The following is a 20501-nucleotide window of genomic DNA, read 5'->3' as shown; positions in this document are numbered from 1 at the left end:
GACCAGCTATATCTACACGAAGGGGAGCATTTTGGGCCAGAGCCCTCGACGAAGCAACCGCTGGAAAGCGCTTAGGAGCAACGGCATCGGCTCAATGGTGGAGCTCATTGAGGTTAGGGAAGAAGGCGCTACACATGTGGTTTCATAGCGGTGGAGGAGATAGTCGGCTCAGTGGGGATAGGGGGAGCTTGTCGACTCAACAACGGAAGTCCCTATGCCGTTGTAGGAAAGACGAAGGGGCTTGGCGGCGAGGTGATGGCATGTAGTGGTGGCAGCCATCTGGAGATCGAGGAACACCAGATCCAACCGCCTAGAGCTCATCGATCGTTGGATCTGGGGTCAGTCGGATTTGGACGATGCATCGGTTTGACGGCGGACTTCACCATGTCTTAGCTGCGTTTTTAGACTTTGTGTTGATCTGTGGATGTCAATTTTGTTCTTGTATATTGTTTCTTTGATTGTGCTCTTGAATATTGTCGATTTTGTCGTGGGACACTGATTGAATTCGGGGAGATCAACTGCTCTGATTATGTGTATTTGTTCTTTTAATGTTGATAAATCTAAGGGCGATGGAGGCCGCTCGAAGTATCGACTCGATTCATGGAACCTCAAAGGTATCACTTTCTAAACCAACACATTTGATTATTCCCCATCAATGTTGCTAGTAGGATGCTATTTGAGAAACTATCACCCATATAGTTTCCCAACTCGTATTTATAGTGGTGGTAGGTGACATACTCGTCCGTTGTAACTTCGTTAATTTTAAAATATACTGGTCTAATATTTTGAAGGTATTTATAGAGATAGTGTGGGCGTGAGTTTGTAGTTTGTTTTTTAAGGAAATAAAATTCTGTGCTTTCCTACTTGGAGCACTCGAGGCACTATCACGTGGTTAGGTAGGGGGTACTTAGCCGAAACTTTTGCCGCCCGCGTATTAACACCCGGGGTCACGCATGCAATGCATTGTACATACATAATCCAAGCTAGCTAATTGATTGATGCCTCTCCATGTGGGAGGGGGTACAAGTCCATGTGGAGGGCAACGGCTCCTTTCAGTTTGTACCACTATTTTAATTGTATTGTACCCATCAACGCCGGCCAATCACGTCGAAAACATTCTGCTGCTGAGAAAGATTAAGTTAATCCACACTGATCCCGTTATTATATTTACCCATCGAACTCTAGGCCCCGTTTAGTTCCAAAGTTTTTTTTTTCAAACTTCTAACTTTCCATCATATCAAATCTTTCATACACACATAACTCTTCTATCATATCGTATCAATTTCAACCAAACTTTCAAACTTCAGCCCTAGTATAGCTAATTGACTAAACAGTGACCACGGTAAATTAGGTCGGTTTTCAAACATAGTAGTGCTCCTCTTCTGAAATTAGGCAAATTAACCTGGGTAAGGGTCATAAGCTGCGAAACTAGTTACACAGGGAAATGGTGACTGCAACTTAAGAAGTAGCATTGTGTGTCATTGAAAGAAAATCGGACAGTCTAGATCACACACTGTACGGCTCATATCATGGTAGCAAAAATATATTGTAGTACAGATTACTGTAGCATAGGATCTAAACCGTTGATCGGAGAAACGACAAAATTGTTTGCAGTTGTTAAATTGCAGTTTCAAGTATAAACTGCACCGGATCTGAATCCTAAAGTGGGAGCTTTGATTTTTCCAATGGTGGTTAAGCCTAGCTGAGTTCCAAATTTAAGTTGGAGGACCTACGTACTCCATCATTTTCTGTGACCATGTTTCTCAACTACTAAATGATATTTTTTAGAAACCTTTTATATATGGAGATTCTTTTAGAAAGCTAAATCTATTTTCAAGTTTACAATAATAACTAATATAAATTAATAAAAGCTAATAACTTCTCTTTTTTTCATGTAAGAAGAATTCAATCCCAACCTCTCTTTCAAAGACTCTGTTCGGAGATAGAGGGTGAAAACTTCACCTTTCTTAACGTAAAACGGAACAATACATCAACACGTGATTAATTAATCATTAGTTAAAATAATCTTGAGAAATATATTGATATGATTTTTTTTAAAAAAACACACGATGACTCTAGCTAGAACTTAAGGCCCCGTTTAGTTCCCCAAAAGTTTTTCCCAAAAACATTAACATCGAATCTTTGGTCACATGCATGAAGCATTAAATATAGATTAAAAGAAAAACTAATTGCACAGTTAGGAAGGAAATCGCGAGACGAATCTTTTAAACCTAATTAGTCCATGATTAGCCATAAGTGCTACAGTAAGCCATATGTGCTAATGACGGATTAATTAGGCTTAAAAGATTCGTCTCGCGGTTTTCAGGTGAGTTATGAAATTAGTTTTTTCATTCGTTTCTAAAAACCTCTTCCAACATCCGGTCATACATTCGATGTGACACACAAAAATTTTCATTTCGCGAACTAAACAGGCCCTTACTACTAGTAGCAGTTAGGACCTGTTTACTTTGATGCCATTTTCAACCAAAAAAGTGGCTACATTTAGTTTGCTGTCAAATTTTGGTAACTATATAAGAAATCCTGCTAAAATTTTGTCAATTATACCAAAATTTTGGTAATATCAAAATTCGATAAGGTTTTTTTTAGCATCAAAGTGAACAGGTCCTTGATAAGTCGTACTAGGTGCCCTGCTTGGTACTGTTTCTGTGGTCACATTGGCACTTTGCAGTAGTCAACAGATACGACCGGTCCTAAAACCTGAGATTTTGTTACCGACCAACGGCGGTGGTACAAACAAATGCGCGTTGCTTCGGTCGGAAGCAAACAGAATTTGATGCGTTTTTAGGCGACAAAATACGTTTTCATGCGTGTTTGTTTCAAGTAAAAATTCAGTAAAGGAAGAAGTTGTTACACCGTACCGTACCGTGTGAGACCGCTTTGACGAAACTTTCGCCGTTCCCCTTCTCTGCCTCAGAAAAGAGAAAGCAAATTAAACAAAAATATCCAAAACCAAAAGGGGAAGCAGCCGTTGACGACTCCGGTTTCAGGGAAACAAAAAAAGAAACGAACACAAAAACTGCAACTTGATATGCGCCGCAAGAGGGATTGATAATTGATTGATTGATTGGCCTGATAATCCAGCTGCCGACCGCCTGAAAGACCTGTTTAATTCTGATTTTCCCTGATTTTTTTAAAAAATTACGTACAAACACAAATTTCACTCACCGCTATATACGCATGCACGCACATCCTACCCTTATAAGCGTCTCCGAAAGACTGAGCTGACATATCTTAAGATTGTCGAAATCACCACAGACGTATTGTTGTCTATGCGCACACTTATTCCTATAATCGATCCCCCATGCACGTACACATTACCTATTACCTCGATGTATACCTTCGAAAGACTGGATCAACATATCTTGAGATTGATGAAGTCATCACATATGGGCGTCTTGTTATTAATGGGTACGTTGTCTATTATTGAAAAAAATAACTATCCATAAATTCGAGCACATGTATCAAGTTTAGGACGTTAAACGTGGATGGACATATTCTACCACAAGTAATCTACCAGTTAAGCTATGCTCACTTCGATGTCTGTTCCTTGATTTATTGGCATGTTTAATTATCTTAATCTTGTAATGGGGGACATGATCTCATGAGAGCAAGTTTAATAGTATAGTCAACTACGGGCTCCAAATCATATATAGCTAATCTAATAGCCTATTCATACAATAGTTAGCTATAAAAATATACTACATCATTAATACCCGGTCCCACCTCTCATACACATATAATGTTTTGGAGTCCGTGTTACAGTTGGTTATAAATCTGTAGCTCGCTTTCTTCTGTCTTCTTTTTTCTTCTTGATATATGGTTATAGCTGGTTTATAGCCTGCTATTGTACCTGCTCTGAGGCTTTGCCAATTTAACTGCATGTATAGCTATGCATAGTTCCTTTGGAGGATCTAGCACTTTTTTGGCATTGCTACATGCTTAGTTACTTTCAAGTCTATAAAGTATTTATTTCCTTAACAATGAAAAGTTTGCATGGTTAGTAAACAACTAACAGCACATGGTTTGCCATGATTCAGACACAACTGTCTTTATATATTATCCAAATGAGAAAAAAATAAACGGAGGAGAGAAACCCAGAAACATAAAGCGTGGAGTACATGGACCAGAATACTACCTCCTTCCCTAAATGTTTGACGCCGTTGACTTTTTTAAACATGTTTGACCGTTCGTCTTATTCAAAAACTTTTGTGAAATATGTAAAACTATATGTATACATAAAAGTATATTTAACAATGAATTAAATGGTAGGAAAAGAATTAATAATTGCTTAAATTTTTTGAATAAGACGAACGGTCAAACATATTTTAAAAAGTCAACGGTGTCAAATATTTAGGGATGGAGGGAGTATAGAATTGAAAGCGTCTCGCCGAGAGATCTCATTGTCAGTTACATCTCATAAATATGCTCCTCAATCCTCATCATCGTTCATACTCGAATCCAACCTAGCTAGACAGATAGACAGAAAGACAGGCAAGCTCATTAGTGTATAGTTTTGGACTGCCGATCATACGCCTTTTCCTTGAGAAAGCAAAAAAAAAGCGTATATTTGTTTTCGATAATGTAGCTAACAAGTGCTGAAATTTCCCACGAACATAGCACGGCACCACCTAGGACGCGATTGAACGAAAATGGATCATCTACAACACCGTACAATACTTCTTACGGTTGGCAATTTTTTTTTCACACACAATATAAACGCTCGTATATGGATTAGGATCCTCTAACATAAAGTTAGAGGGACGTGGTCACTAATGCGTGGATCCCATCGCTCATGGGGTCACGTGTCAGTGATCATGTTAGGTGAAAAATTACGTCAGAGAAACCGGCCTCTTCTACACGTTCACACGCCATACCTTTATAAACACTTCCGATTGGTTGATTATGGTTGCAGTTTTTTTAAACACGGTACAATCACAATGCTTGTATACATATCCGCGCGCAGCCTTGTGAACACGTCTCTAAGAGGTTGAGCTGATATGAGTTTTGATGAAATCATATGCTTTTATAATTAAATATACAAGCACCATCGTTAAGTTTATAACTTACACGTGAATATATTGTACTATAAGAAACCTAACCAACTGAAATATATAATCTTGTGATTGCACTTGATCGTTTGTGTTTCCAACAAAGATGAGTTTTATGTGTAAGGGTGTGCTTCCTTCAAGACATTATATGCTTTATTGAGGATTTGAGATTGTGTAGCACAACCCTCCATTTCAATTTGATCATCCCCTAAACAAATGACACTAAGACCAAGGAAAACAAAATATTTATTAATCTCAAATTAATCCTCATTGGTTAAGCTCATTGGTTAAGGTGATTCATCGCTTCGTATCATGTGAATTGCTCATGTTTTAAGTATCGTATGCCATTGCACTAATAGAAATTAATCTTGGTTGGTTGTATGCAACACATTAAATGATGCATATTTAATCTTTGCACAAATAAACAAAGAAACACTTGTTAGACGATAATCATTTTTAGGAAAACCTCAAAACCCTTAAGGGATGATCAAAATATGATGGAGGGAGTAGTGAACAGAGGAATACAACATTGTGCTTTATTTCTACGCAACCTCAAAAAAATTCTTACGGAAAAGGTTGTAGGTGCAAATATGCTTGTGTTTTAAATAAACTTTTACAATTATGTATGTACGGCACAATTATCTTGGGGTGATATGTATATGTAGGTGTCGTACCTATCTACATCAAAGCATCTATGGACTACGGTGACTTCACTAATCTTAAAATACTCCAAAATATAATAGATTATGGTTAGATGAGATATATACTAATACTACAAATATTGACAGGAAGCTGTTTAGATTTATAGTATTAAGATGACGGAGGAAGTATGTTGGTCGGTGTACATGTGTGTGTTTATAAAGACGCCTGTTTGTGGGTGCATGGTATGTTGTGTGTTTCCGAAAGAGAGTACTTGTAGGTATACAATATTGATATGTATCTCTTCATCCTCTCCCCATCGTCCTCGATGAAAATATCTATTTCATCGTGAGATGAGTCACAAAAAGTTCCATAAAAGGTGATTTTCAGAAGAGGATGACAGTATGACTTAAAAGACCTTGACTTAATCATTCGTTTCATCGAGAGAGAAGAATATTGAAACTAGAAAACTCATTACCAGATGATTAAATAAATATTAATTATTATAAACTTAAAAGTTAATATATTTAGTTTTTTAAAAGACAATTTTTATATATTATTTTACGAATAAATATACAGTATAGCAGTTTGAAACAGAAAATGAGAAAGTTAAAGCATTTAGGCTGCGTTCGGGAGGAGGGCACGTAAAACGAAATACGTATTATTGCATGAGTAATTAAGTTTTAGCTTTTTATAAAATAGGTTAATATGATTTTTAAAATAATTTTTATATAGATTTTTTTTAATAAAAAATACACGGTCTGGCAGTTTCAAAAACGAGAAAGCTGAGTTAGAAAACTGAGAAATAACACAGGCAGGCTTAACCCTGACGGAAGATGCCCCCGTTTGCACGAGGACAAACCAAGACCCGCTCCGGCTCCTCTCAATCCAGCCTCCCCCCCCTCCACCCACAAACGGCTATAACTAGTCGCTTCCAATTATCCCACCCTCTCGCCCTTCTCGCACCGAACCCAACCCCAACAACACTCTTCCGCTCCCACCCCCCGCACACTCCCCGTATTTCGGAACACGTCCCCGACGGCCCGACTGCCGCACGCGGCGAGGAGGCCGCGGTAATTACGGGCTTAGTCCGAGGGGGAGAACGCAAAAAGACCAGGAGAAGACGACCAGGGAGCGCACGCGCACCGCCTCCCCCCCACCTCGCCGCCGGCGAGGTCTCCCGCCGCCGCCTGCCATTGGGAGACGTGGGCTGGAGAGAGGCGGGAGCAGCGCGTCAGCCGTTTCCCGTTCCCCCCCGTCGAGAGGCTCCCCCCGTGATCCTCCTCCTCCTCGCTCGTCTTCTTCGCCGCCGCCGCCGCCGCCGCGGGGATGGAGGCCGGCGGGTACTACAACTGCAAGAAGACGGACGGCATCTGCGAGGACGTCTGCGACAGCGAGGTGAGCGGCCCGGCTCCCTCCTCCTCCTCCTTCCGCCATCAGATCTGTCGCTTTCACTCCCCGCGCCGCGTGTTTCTCTCTCTCTCGAACCCGTTCTTGACGGCGCCTTGCCTTGTTCTGCTATTTTTCTTTTTATCGCGTTTGGTTTGCTATGAGAAAAAAAGAAATTTGCTCCTCAATCTCAATCTCGATTAGTGGTGGCTTTAGCTTTCTCTCGGAGAGCTCAGGTTTTCGATTGATTTAGTCGCGAGGTTTGCTTGATTGCTTTCGAGGAATCGGGGGCATCTGCTCGAGATTGGGATTAGGTGGAGTTCGAGGCTTGGATGCATCTGGTGCCGGTAGAATCTCGCGAGCTGGCAGAATTGGCTGTCCAGCCTATAATTCTGGAGCTTTATTATTTTTCTTGGTAGAAAGTATCTGGAAATCATCTCTCTTTGTGGCAGTCCAGATTTGGATCATTCATGCCGTGGAAGAAAATAATTTTGCAAATAAATGATTAGATGATTCCCCACTTTTTCTTTGTTTGGTGGATCTGCATTAGCATGTTATTCATAGGGATGCTGTTTTTTTTTAATTAAAAAAATAATCCGACATGGTAATGAGTACTTTGCTCCAGCTATACTTTATTGTCTTAAAGTACGCGGTAACATTGTTAAACAAAATAAATTATCTTTTGGATGCTGCCGCGAAATTCACGGTGGATGCTGGAAAATCTTGTGCTTTATGCCGCGGTGATGCTATCTTAGGATATTGATTTTTTTTAACTTGCTTTCTCAATTCTGTGCCTTGAATCACTGGAAAGTGTTCATGTACTCCTGCGTACTAAGTTATGCTGTTTTATTGTCTTTCCATTGCTTAGTACCACTGCCACCCTGTCATCTCTGATAGGACTATATTCATAAGCATCTTTGCCAAAATCCTCAATTCTGCCATACACAACCTGCATCGTTTGTAACTGTCATCTCTGATAGGACTACATTCATAAGCATCTTTGCCAAAATCCTCAATTCTGCCATACAACCTGCATCTTTTGTAAGCTTTGCTGTGCTAGTGGTTGATAAACCAACGTCCTGGGTGTTGTAACCGTTGTTGTTGAAAATCTTTGTGGTTTTTATATATATTTCACTGGGGTTTCTATGGCTGTGGAAGGATATCGACATAGATTGCCTTTTTTTACTTTTAGCTCTATTCAGGTTTTGGCTCCAGTTGACGATCTGATTTCTCACTTTCTTCTGATTTCATTTGCAGCATGGTTCAAAGGCAGTTTTTAGTATGTCAAGGCTGAAGTGCGCACTTCGGGGGTTTGATTTAAGAGCACTTTTGATCCTCTTGATTGGTCTGCCAATTCTGATCTTTGTTATATACCTTCATGGCCAGAAAGTCACTTACTTCCTCAGACCAATCTGGGAAAAGCCCCCAAAGCCCTTCAAAGTACTTCCTCACTACTACAACGAAAATGTCTCAATGGCCAACTTATGCAAGTTACATGGATGGAAAGTCAGGGAAACGCCGCGGCGTGTTTTTGATGCTGTGCTTTTCAGCAACGAGCTTGATATTCTTGATATCCGTTGGCATGAGCTTAGCCCTTATGTGTCAGAGTTTGTGTTGCTTGAGTCCAACTCAACCTTCACTGGCCTTAAAAAGGATCTCCACTTCAAGGAAAACCGTCAACGTTTTGAATTTGCTGAATCACGGTTGACCTATGGTATGATAGGTGGTCGGTTTGTGAAGGGGGAGAACCCATTTGTCGAGGAGTCATATCAGAGGGTTGCTCTTGACCAGCTTATTAAAATTGCCGGGATCACAGATGATGACCTGTTGATCATGTCTGATGTTGATGAGATTCCAAGTGGGCATACGATCAACCTCTTGAGATGGTGTGATGACATACCTGAAGTACTCCATCTCCAGCTCAGGAACTATCTGTACTCATTTGAATTTTTCCTTGATGACAAAAGTTGGAGGGCTTCAATTCACAGATACCGGGCTGGAAAGACGAGGTATGCACATTTCCGGCAAACAGATGACCTTCTGGCTGATTCAGGATGGCACTGCAGCTTTTGTTTTCGCTACATTAGTGATTTTGTCTTCAAAATGCAAGCTTATAGCCATGTTGATCGGATTAGATTTAAGTACTTCCTGAACCCCAAAAGAATTCAGCATGTGATATGCCGAGGAGCCGATCTTTTCGACATGCTTCCTGAAGAATACACATTCCAAGAAATCATTGCCAAGCTGGGTCCAATCCCAAGCACATTTTCTGCCGTTCATCTTCCTGCTTATTTGCTAGAGAAAGTAGATCAGTACAGTTATCTTCTTCCAGGGCGATGCATGAGAGAGAGTGGCTAGGCACTTGCAGCTTGCATAACCTGATGCGCATGGGGATCGTGGATGATGCCCCTTTGGAGAACAACATGCGAGATATTGGTTGTACCTGATACAATTTGGCTGACTTAGTTGAGCGATCGCTTGGCGATTTGGGTGAGTTCATGATTTTGTACTGGTGTAGCCAAACATTGGAAGAAGGCCTGACAGCATAGCGCATGCTTGGGCGCTGCGTTCTTGTTTTTTTAGAGGAGCTCAGCAGTGTGTGTGCTTTTACCTCCTGAGTTTTACCCATTACTTCCATGGTTGATATATGAACTCAGAAACTCTTGTAGATTGTGAACTGGATGACATCCAGAATTTTTTTTTATCTTGTTCTGTACAGTATCATTTACTTACCAGACGAGTTACCCTGCATTGATTCTCCGGGCAATAATCATCCTCCTGTCATTTGATATATTTGCTGTACACTACAGAAAGCACATGTATAATGCAGTTGGTGTTTGGTCTCAGCTAACTGTTTGCAAACAACCAGAGCAAACAACCAGAGTCGTTGCAGGTTGGCAAGAAATGCAGTGTTTTCACTGCCTTTTATCATTTTATCCTCTTGGTAATGGTTAATGAGCTGCTTGGCTGGCAGGTTCAGTTGGGTAAACTATCACATTCTCTTATATATATATTTTTAGTTATTGTGAGGGTTCGTCTGTTCGTGCCGTTAAGCGACATGTTAAGGCGGCATTTTGTGGGACGAAGTGGGTTGGAACAGGCTGTTCTTGTCGGACGTCCGCTTCAGCCAGATTGACAAACATCATGTACAGGTTCATCTGCCTGACGAGCTCCAGCAAGTATTCCTTTTTAAAAAAAAATGAAATATTTTTTTATGGATTTTTATTCTGTTAAAATTATTTCAAATATTTTTTGAAAAAACATTGCAAGCTACGAATTCCGCAGGTTTACCTTTTGCTCTCATACACGTTGCATTGCGTTGAGGCGAGGTCTCTCATGGTCAGGTTCTTAGCTTATCTACCGTAACTAAAATTTAAATTTTTAACTTAATTTTGGAATTGATTTCAGAGTTTTTCATCGTAATCATTTTATAACATTATCCTTTTTTAAATATAGTACAAACGCATGTGTCTATAATGCGTACACACTTACTCCTATGAACACACATGCATGTTCTTCTCTTATGAGCATCTTCGGAAGACTGTGCCGCAATATCTTGAGAAACGAAGTCACCACTAGCACCTCGCACCTTTTAAACCACTAGTAACATGTAGATATAAAAGTCCTATTGATAAATTACTTTTAATTGTTTCATTCAATTTTTCTTCATTTTTCTATGGCTTACCCATAAATAATTCAAACATTAGAGCATAAAAGTGCAAAGCGCATCGCTGATAATTCTAAGTGGAAGACTTTCGCAGGGTCGACGATTGGCTGCCCGGAAAGTGGTCTGGGACCTCGAGTGAGCATCCATCCACGTCCAATTGAAAATCGTCGAGGCACACTAGGACGAAACAAACAAAACCCAAAAAGATTTCGTGGTTCCAAGAATCATGGCCGAGTAGATCCCCACTTCTAATGTAATGTCGCTATTAATCTTTGCGTCGCCCATGCCTCCACTTAAAGAGAAAGAAAATCTCAATTCTGATGGGTCAAGTAAAAGAATACCCTGAATCTGAAACGCATCTCTCTCTTCCTAAATAACTTTGGAATTTAGACATACGGAGTGACAGTTTTGTGGTCGTTTTCTTTCTGATAAAAAGATTAATCAATTTCTGCCTAGTTTCCAAGAAAAGATTTAAGGTTGTAAATATATCTTGTTGAAGACTGTGGGTGAGTCCCTTAGGCTTAGTTGTTGATAAAGCCTCATTGACTTGCTTTCAGGTCATGTACGGCAGTCACTGAAGGGCATATATGCTTTACATTTACATGTTCTCTTTTTACCAAACCGGCAAAAAAATGCAATAAGAATATTTTAATGTCCCGAGCCATATTTAAAATTTGCTGGTGTACACAAGCCCTGCCTAACAAAAAAAGATGCCCCAGTTCGTTCAAAAAAGATGCCACAGTTGAATACTAGTTTACCCTCTCTGATTGTTCTGAATTTCTGAATATTCACAGGCTCACTACATCCTACAGCCTACAGGCCATCATGCAGTTCAAAGAAATTTCAGAGTCCAAAGATTCCTCTTTAGCCATAGTCTAGGTTTTTAAAAGATGATATAAACTTTAATTAAACTCAGTTAATTACATCAAGATAATAAAACCGTGCTGAGAGAGGGGCATACCTTCATGTACTTATCCTATTGTACCGGAACTTATCCTATTGTACCGGACACTGGGTAAGATATCAATTTCTATCTATCCTATAATATATTAATTACAAACTTATACATGATAATTATATTATTATTAGTATTATTGGATCCTGATATACTTTTTCTGGATCACCACTAAAGAGCTCTTGTCCGGTTGTTCCTCCCAGTGTATGAGTATTGGGTACTCAGCACTCATACCTCACAATGGCTTTTAATTAGCTTTACAGAACTTGTGTAGCTTCTGTCTCTCTCTGGCTTCATCTATCTACAGAAGATTAACGGGTGAATTCGAAGCAACGGAACAAAGTACTCTCCAGCTCTGCGACAAATGGCATATCTGGATATGGCTCCGACTTTTCAAGCTCGTAGAGCCAGTCAAGAGCCATGTCCAAAATGTACAGATAAAGCCTTGAATACCATATTTGTCTTATCTTCTGACCTTAATTATTCTGGTTCAAGATCACCATTGTCAGAGATTCAGAGTTCTTGTTCAGAATTTCCACAGGGACTATACTAAAAGAAAAGAAAAGCTTGCTATAATAACTCATTTCTCTGATGACTTTTTTTTAGATAATGGAATAGAATATTCTGGCTTTGCTCAACGAGCTACAGCCAATTATTACAGCGTAACACTCAAAAATAAAAAGGTTCACACATAAAAAAGAGGACACCAACCGTGAAGAAAAAGCAAACTAAAAACTACCAACCAAAGATAAGGAGTATACAATTATTGAATTCTGTTTGTGAATCTTCATCCAAAATTAATAAACAGTTGCATAACCGTTATCTCAAGATTTCTCTATGACTATTCAGACAAACAACGTATACATGTCACTGGATCGTACGATGCAGAATGATGACAGAGAAGCAGACTTCAGGTACAGTATGACTAGTCCTACGACATCAGCATGACAGAAAATGCAGGCTTGTACTGTTGTCGGTTTGGCAGTACAACCGGAGAATTTTGACTAGATTTGGAAATTTGGAGGTTTATGATGGAGAATTTGGAGTTTGGACATGACACTGGGATTGCTTTCTGATACCCAGCAGCCAACGGCCATTGTGCCAAAATGCAAGAATTTGGAGTATCTCTCTTGTTGAACTTGTTGAAGCTATGCATGAGTAAGCCTCATTGACTTGCTTCCAAGTCATCTTTGGCGCTGGCAGGCATATGTTTACATATTCTACTCCTTTTCCAATTTGGCACAAAAAAAACTCTGCAGCAATAATCTCTTAATGTTCCATGATATATAATTTCCTGGACATAAGCACTGCCTAAGAGATGCCCTAGTTGAATTATACTAGTGCTAGTTACCTCTCTGATTATTCTGTATTTCTGAACATCCACCGATCCACAGGCTAACTATAAGCCTACAGGCCATCAAGCAGTTTCAAGGAAGTTCAGAGTCCACTATCTCTTCAGAAAAGTTCAGAAAGTTCAGAGTCCACAGATTTCTCTTGTGCTTTCCTCTTGTTGCTCCTTGTATTGTTGCTTTGGTAAGCTGTACGCACACAACTTATCTTTGTAGCTTGTGTTTCTCTCTGGCTTTATCTTTCTACATAAGATTAACGGCTGAGGTAGAAGCAACGGAACAAAATACTCTTCAAATCTGTGCGACAAATGGCATATATATCTGGATATGGCCTCCGACTTTTCAAGCTCGCAGTACAGGTCAAGAGCCAGAACCAAAACTGTATCTTTCTAGCTCAAGAAAACATCAGAGATGTTTAGATTTTTCACAACGAATGCACTGAAAATAGCATGATTGTTAAGAACTCATTCCTCTGATATATTCAGAGTTTCAGACAAACAACATGCGTTTTTTTAGCATTTATTAAGAACTCATGACAGCGAGACAGATTCATGTACAATATGGACCGATGGACGAAGGGAGTAGATTTCAGTGACATTAAGCCTTAAATACCGTATTTGTCTTATCTTCTTAGCTTAATTATTCTGGCTCAAGACAACAGCGGCATTATCAGAGATTCAGAGTTCATGTTCAGAATTTGCACTGGGACTGTGCTTAAAAAAAATGCTTGCTAAGAACTCATTTCTCTGATATATTCAGACGAAACAACGTATACATTTCATTCGAATTTCTCCCCTCCGTTCCAAAATAAACAAACTTAAAACGGAGTGTGACATCGTAATAGTATAAATCTAGACATTCTGTTCAGATCTATAATATTAAGATTGTATCACATTTTAATTTAGATTATTATTATTATTATTTTACTATCAAGAACGATGAGAGAGACGGAACAATATTACAGAAAATGCAGGGTTTTGTACTGCCGCCGGTTTTGGCAGTGCAACCGGGCCGGTAGACGGTATAGTATCTGCGAACGGCAGAAAATGACGCGCTTAATTAGATACTGCCCGTACGTGTTGATCGAGTCTGCACGTCCCAATGGCGATGCATCGACAGATGTTAAATTTTTTTATAAGTCGTCTTAGACAGCGGCGTTACCAAACGTCAAAAGGCTACGACTTGCCTGGTCCAAGTCAAGAACAGCAACGCAAGCTTGTTTTTTAATAGTTCTTCCGGGTTTCCTTCGAATGTACTAGTATGATTTTTTATTTTTATTTTGGTACTTCCTTCGTTTCACACTGTAAATTATTTTAGCATTTCCCACATTCATATTGATGTTAATAAATCTAGATAGATATATATATCTAGATTTATTAACATTAATATGAATGTGGAAAATAATAGAATGATTTACATTGTGAAACGGATGTAGTAATTCCTATCGGAGTGCGCTAGGGCTGGTAAGAAAAAAAAAACAACAATCATTTTCTAACTGTACCAAGACTAAAACGAATTTCATAATCGCAAAAACTTGTCCCGGCTTTGATACCACCGAATTTCATTGTTACGACATCAAACTAAGTAAACCATATCTTAGGTCACATCCACGTACGGAAATAGACAGATAAGTTGAATCCTATTGCAAAATGCGCTCTTAAATTATCCACATGGCTACGTCTAAGTACCCATCATTCAATGACGACGAAATCACGGTGACCCCAGCAACGGCTCAATACCTTTTTGCATCTAAATCATACTTCTTCCGTCCCAAAAATAAACCTATAATTAAAAGTGGTATATCCTAATATAATAAATCTGGACAGGAGTCTGTTCGGATTCGTAACGAATTTAGACAGGTTTCTATCCATATTCGTTATATCACATTTAATTTTAGATTTTTTTTAAGATGTTGGGAGGAATAAACACTCAAGTCGTCACTTGCCGAATCAAAATGCAGTGTGCTTGGGCACTTGCCAATACCCACATAATACTCCATGTGGCCCGGGGTACATGCCCATGTGGGTAGAATTCAGATTGTCTCCATTAGAGAAGGTATAATAGCAGACTATTAGCCAGCTATAAACATATTTTAATGAGATAAACGATGAGAGAGAAAAGCAGGGGCTACAGATCTGTAGCCAGCTGCAGCACGGATTCTAAGACACACTGTGTGTATGATAGGCGTGACCATATATTAATAATGTAATAAGAACTATTGTATAATTGGCTATTAGATTGACTATAGATGAATTGGAGCTAGTAGTGGACTGTACTATTAGACTTGCTCTTAGAGGTACTAAGGCCATTCCTAACCCAATGACTGAGATGGTGTCTATAGCATTAAATAAGATGTCACCTAAAATAAAAAATGATGTGGCAAGCGAATAAATGAGAAAATAGAAGGAAACCATGTCTTGCATGAGACTTGATTTCTACACAATATCCAAAACATCATGTGAGATAAGTAGCATTAAATTTAAGTATGGAATAGTGGTGTTTGTATTGGAAGAGTAGTGTCTAGTACTAGTTTCTTGATGATGTGGAGTTTATAAAAACTATGTCTAGAGTCTTGAGTTGGGAATAGCCTAACACAGATAAGGAACAGTAATCTAACGGTTCATATTACATCGCTATTGTAGCGTGCTATGTACAGGAGAGGCTCAATATTAAACCTAAGGGCTCACTGTTACTACAGGAGTTTTGCTACAGTACCATTTTGTAGTTACTGTAGTAGACTATTGTTAGCATATGAGCTCTCTGCCTTAGTGCAGATTATCTTAATCCGGAGGCAACGGCTAGCTCCTTTGGTTCATGTACCAATCACTGGTTCACCACCGACTGAAGCTCATTCCAAATATTCTTTGGAGAGAGAGGAGTATTCCCTAGTCCCAAAATATAAGAACTTAAAATCGGATATGATTTATTAAAAAAATCGGATATGATATTTTTTAGTACTATGAATCTGAACAGGCTACTAGAAAATGTTTCATCCGATTCTAAGTTTTATATTTTAGGATGAAGAGAGTAAGGAATAATTTCTCCTGTCATTTATATTTTTGATATCGTGTGTGCGTTTTGCTGCAACCATCTTATATAGGTATGGCTGTGTAGAATATACTACTTTATAGAAAAATCTAGTGTTGAGTAGTACCTGCTTTAGCTCATTCTTAAAAACCTACTCACTCCATTTCAAAAAACTCAACCTAGCAGGGTCATATCTAGATTCGTTGTAGACCCCTGCTAGGTTAAGTTTTTTATACATATGGGCTGTTCAGATTGATGCAATTTTCAACCATATCATTTTTTTTGGCATAGTTGCTAAAAATATGTCTATGTTTAGTTTGTTGCCAAACTTTGTTTAATACTTCCTCCGTTTTATAATGTGAGTCATTTTATCATTTTCCACATTCATATTAATGTTAATGAATCTAGATAGATATATATGTCTAGATTCATTAACATCAAAATGAATGTGGAAAATACTAAAATGACTTACATTGTGAAATGGAGGAAGTACATAAGAAATCATGCCAAAATTTAGTAAAGTTTATTTTAGCTACAATCTGAACAAGTTTATAGAAAATACTCGACAATTACTGCATCATTCTGTCGTTTGGCACAACTTATACTTTACTCAAGAAAATCTCAAAAGCAGATATATCAAACATGACTTCGCGACGACCGTAGAATTATACATTACGAGAAACTCAAAAACCATTACTCATGTGAGCTGTACCGTGGTACAGTTTAGCTGGGAAATTTAACTATTTGCCACTCTTGTGACATGGCAATTAACGATTTGCCACACCCTGTCAATGACATGTGGGCCCTCATGTGTCTATGACATGTGGGCCTAGTGGCAAATCGTTAAGCAACATCCGTAAGAGTGGCAAATAGTTAAAAGCCCCAGTTTAGCTAAAGCTCCACCAAGGAGAAGTACGTAGTATCGACGAGCAGTCGATACAAGGAAGAATAAGAAAAATGAAAACACAACGCGGCACATGACTCTGTTTTCTTCTTAGAATTACACAGTACAACGCTGACACTTACAAACTCTGCACTTTGATAATTTGCCTTAATTTGGGCTTTGGCTCGAACGAAGAAGAAAAGAAAAGACAGCATATGCTGCTTATCGATCGACGAAAACGAGAAGCAGCGATGCAGTGTTGACGGGTTCCGTTTTCAGGGAAAGAAGAAGAGACGACAGGACACAGGAACCGCGCCGCGCAGTCAGAATCTGATTGTTTCGAGTGTTTGCTGCATATGCTCCGCTGACCGACTCGTCACTCGCTGCAATGACTTGTTCAATTCTGCTGTGTTTCTCAATGATTCAGTTGGAATGGTTTTCTTAATCAGTTATGGGATTATAAGTACACACTTGTCGTATTAAAACATAATAATTATCATTTATTTTTGTTGTGGTTTAGTTTATCACTAAAGGTAACTTTCACATGACTTATAATTTTTACATGTTTTCATAGCTTTTGAATAAGATAAATGATCGAACATATTTTTAAAAGTTAACGGCAATATCTTTTGAAAACCGGAGAAAATATCTAATATTATTTCTTCGAGATGGCCGTTCTGTTAGCTTATGTGAGTACTAAGTTGATTTTCTTTTCATTATCAGGTAATAAAATTATTATGTGCGCGCGCTTATTTCCTCGATGAGAATTGGTCACATTGTTGCAGTATTTTTGTTATATGCTCCCTTTTTTTTTTCTTCTTATGTAACATTGGTTACTTGAATTTGAACTAACCAACTTCGTATGGAAATAAGAATGGAGGGAGGACGTACTAAATGTATGTTTTTCTTATCGGTTCATAACCTTCTCTTTCTCTTTGGAAGAAAACTTACTAGATTGTCAATACTTTATATATCTTAGTAGTACACCTTAACATGCTCAGCTGCTTTTAACGTTTGGGATTACTTTATTTCATTCAAGCAGTTAGCATATGTTATTAATATGGAGAAAAGGCCACACGCTAGTTGGCAATTTGCACATGGTCTGCCATGATTTAGCCCCAGTCTAACATAGTTCCATACTTCCATGTCATGAAAAGAATGAATGGAGAGAGAGAAAAAAAAAGTGCAGGGCACTAAGTACATGGATCAGCATATAGGAAGCATCTCGCCGAGATGCCTGATTTGTTATTACATCCTAGATCCTCGTCATTATCATCCATGCAAAAAATATTCGAATCCAACCAGGACAGGGTTTTTTTTCCTTCGTGCCAAAGATATTTGAGAAAGCGTGTATTTGTTTCGACTTAGTTTCAAACTAACAGCGTGCCAAAGATACACATTTGGCACTGAAAAATCGATTTACCTATCATATAATGAGAGAGAGATAAAAAGGAAATTAATTGAAGGTTATGAATTTGTCGTTGCCATGTGCATTTTAATTTGAGGGTGTGTTAAGGACACATTTACGGAGAGTGTGTGCGATGTGCATATATAGTGATATGCGTGCACATGTCTTTCATATAATAAAAATATGGGAAATACTTACACACAGATATGGGTAGAAACACGTTTGGTTTCTAGCGCAATAATTTTATTCTAAACAAAACTATTTTTTATATACTCCTCCTCTCAACCAATCGTAACCATTATTCATCTTCCCTATAATCACAAATAAAAGTTAAAAGAGTCATCAAAACTAGAAGAAAACAAATAGTGTTGCTCATGAATTTTGCCAATCTCCCCATCTAGAGGCGGATCATCCATTTGGCTCTTTTACATTTGAGTGTGTATTATGGTCTTAACGCAAATCGATATTAACCCCGGCATCTCATTTTATATTTTTTTCCTTAAAAAATGGTATACTATGGGTGTATTTGGTTGGACTTTTCAACCTGCTTGGAAAAGCCAAAAGCCAACCAAAGGGTTCAAAAGCTACGGCTGCTTTTACCCAAAGCCAGCTTTTGGTGTAGTACAAATCAAAAGCACATCTACCCCCCTGCTTTCACCTATTTTTGGGAGAAAAAAATTACCCACCTCTGCCATTAAAAAAACGGTTCGCTTGTTTTTTTTTCTCCCATCGCTTTCCACGGGCGTCGCACCTCCTCCTACTCACTTCGTCGCCGCCACCGCTCCTCCTCGCCCCGCCACCGCGCACGTCCGCCTCCGCTGCCGCCGCTCCTCCTCGCCATCGAGGCTGACTCCGCCGACGCCCGAGGACGACTCCGCCGCCACCGAGGACTCCGACGACGCCGAGGCCGACTCCAACACCGCCAAGGTCAACTCCCGCGTCTGCCTCCCCACTGCCGCCGCACGCGTATGCCTCCTCCTCTGCCACCGCCGAGGCCTCCTCCTCCGCCGCCGCCGCCGAGGCCGACGCCGCGCGCGTCTTTGTTTTTTCTCTCTCTTTTTCCCCTCTTTTCCAATGGGTGTATAACATGTGGGGCTCGCTTGTAAGTGGGACTATTTATTTCAAAAGCTACAGCTATTGAACTAAACGAGCTTTTCCAAAAGCCACAACACATATTTCACAACTGCTTTTCGAAAAGCCACAGCTACTTTTTCAAAAGCCATAGCTCATCCAAACACACCCCATATCTTTGCAGTGTCCTTTTCAGCTTTTTATACCGTCCGTGTTTTCCTGATCTTGTCATTGGCTCTACATGTAAAAAAGTACTAATTCACATACCCTCAAATAAATTCTAATTTTCTCGTTTAATATCATAATCAGGTTAATTTAAATAAGAGCAGAGCTACATGCACTAACGGATTGTTCATATTGGTGCCATTTCAAACCATACTATTTTTTTTGGTAAAATTATCAAAGATGTGCATCTATTTAGTTTTTTATAAACTTTGATAAATACATAAGAAATCCTACAAAAACTTGAGAAAATTGCCAAATTGACACAATTTTGACACTGCCAAAATTTAGTAAGATTTATTCTGGCTACAATCTGAACAGTCCATAATTTATTTCATAATTCCGCTGACTAAATTCTCATTTGCCTGATTTGAGAGTTAGGGTGTTCCATACTACACATTTCTAACTTCTACTCGCTCGTTTCTAACACACCCGCATCCCGAACAGCTAAATAGTGTGTTTTTTTCTGAGAAAAAAATTATAAACAAAAGGTGCTTTAGAAAGAAAAACATGTTAATCCTTTTTTTGTTCATGTTATAATACTTAATAAATTATACTTCAATCCGTTGTTGAAAAGGCTTCCCAAATCCCAATCCGAGATGAAAAATATAGACCCAATACCAATACGCCACATGAACCTTTACAAGATTCTTTTATTTTTTAAAAAAAATATATTGTACGAGTAGTCCCTTTTTTTCCTTCCAAAATCGTAATCCGATTAAATTTCTAAATTTAAAAGAAGAAGACAAAACACGGATCCAAAATTGAGACAAACAGGCGACCCGGCTCCTCTCCTCCCTCGTCACCGCGACGGCCACCGCC

The 20501-nt window shown here is 39.0% G+C and overlaps 1 protein-coding gene across 1 annotated transcript; it reads left to right on the top strand.

Moving 5' to 3' along the window:
* Nucleotides 1-6661: 6661 nt before the first annotated feature.
* Nucleotides 6662-9801, top strand: LOC4329854 (uncharacterized). Its single transcript, XM_015771715.3, has 2 exons — nucleotides 6662-7106; nucleotides 8355-9801. The coding sequence occupies exons 1-2, from the start codon at nucleotides 7038-7040 to the stop codon at nucleotides 9453-9455; spliced, it is 1170 nt and encodes a 389-aa protein (XP_015627201.1). The 5' UTR covers nucleotides 6662-7037; the 3' UTR covers nucleotides 9456-9801.
* Nucleotides 9802-20501: the final 10700 nt, after the last annotated feature.

Source organism: Oryza sativa, chromosome 2 (assembly GCF_034140825.1).
Source record: "Oryza sativa Japonica Group chromosome 2, ASM3414082v1".
Taxonomy (NCBI): Eukaryota; Viridiplantae; Streptophyta; class Magnoliopsida; order Poales; family Poaceae; genus Oryza; species Oryza sativa.
This window is presented reverse-complemented; position numbering and strand designations above follow the sequence as displayed.

What these genes read in the sequence shown, in the direction of transcription:
- LOC4329854 (XM_015771715.3), top strand. Translation starts at nt 7,038, where the DNA reads ATGGAGGCCGGCGGGTACTACAACTGCAAGAAGACGGACGGCATCTGC. An exon ending in AGGACGTCTGCGACAGCGAG is followed by an intron (nt 7,107 to 8,354) that starts GTGAGCGGCCCG and finishes TTTCATTTGCAG; the next exon opens with CATGGTTCAAAGGCAGTTTT.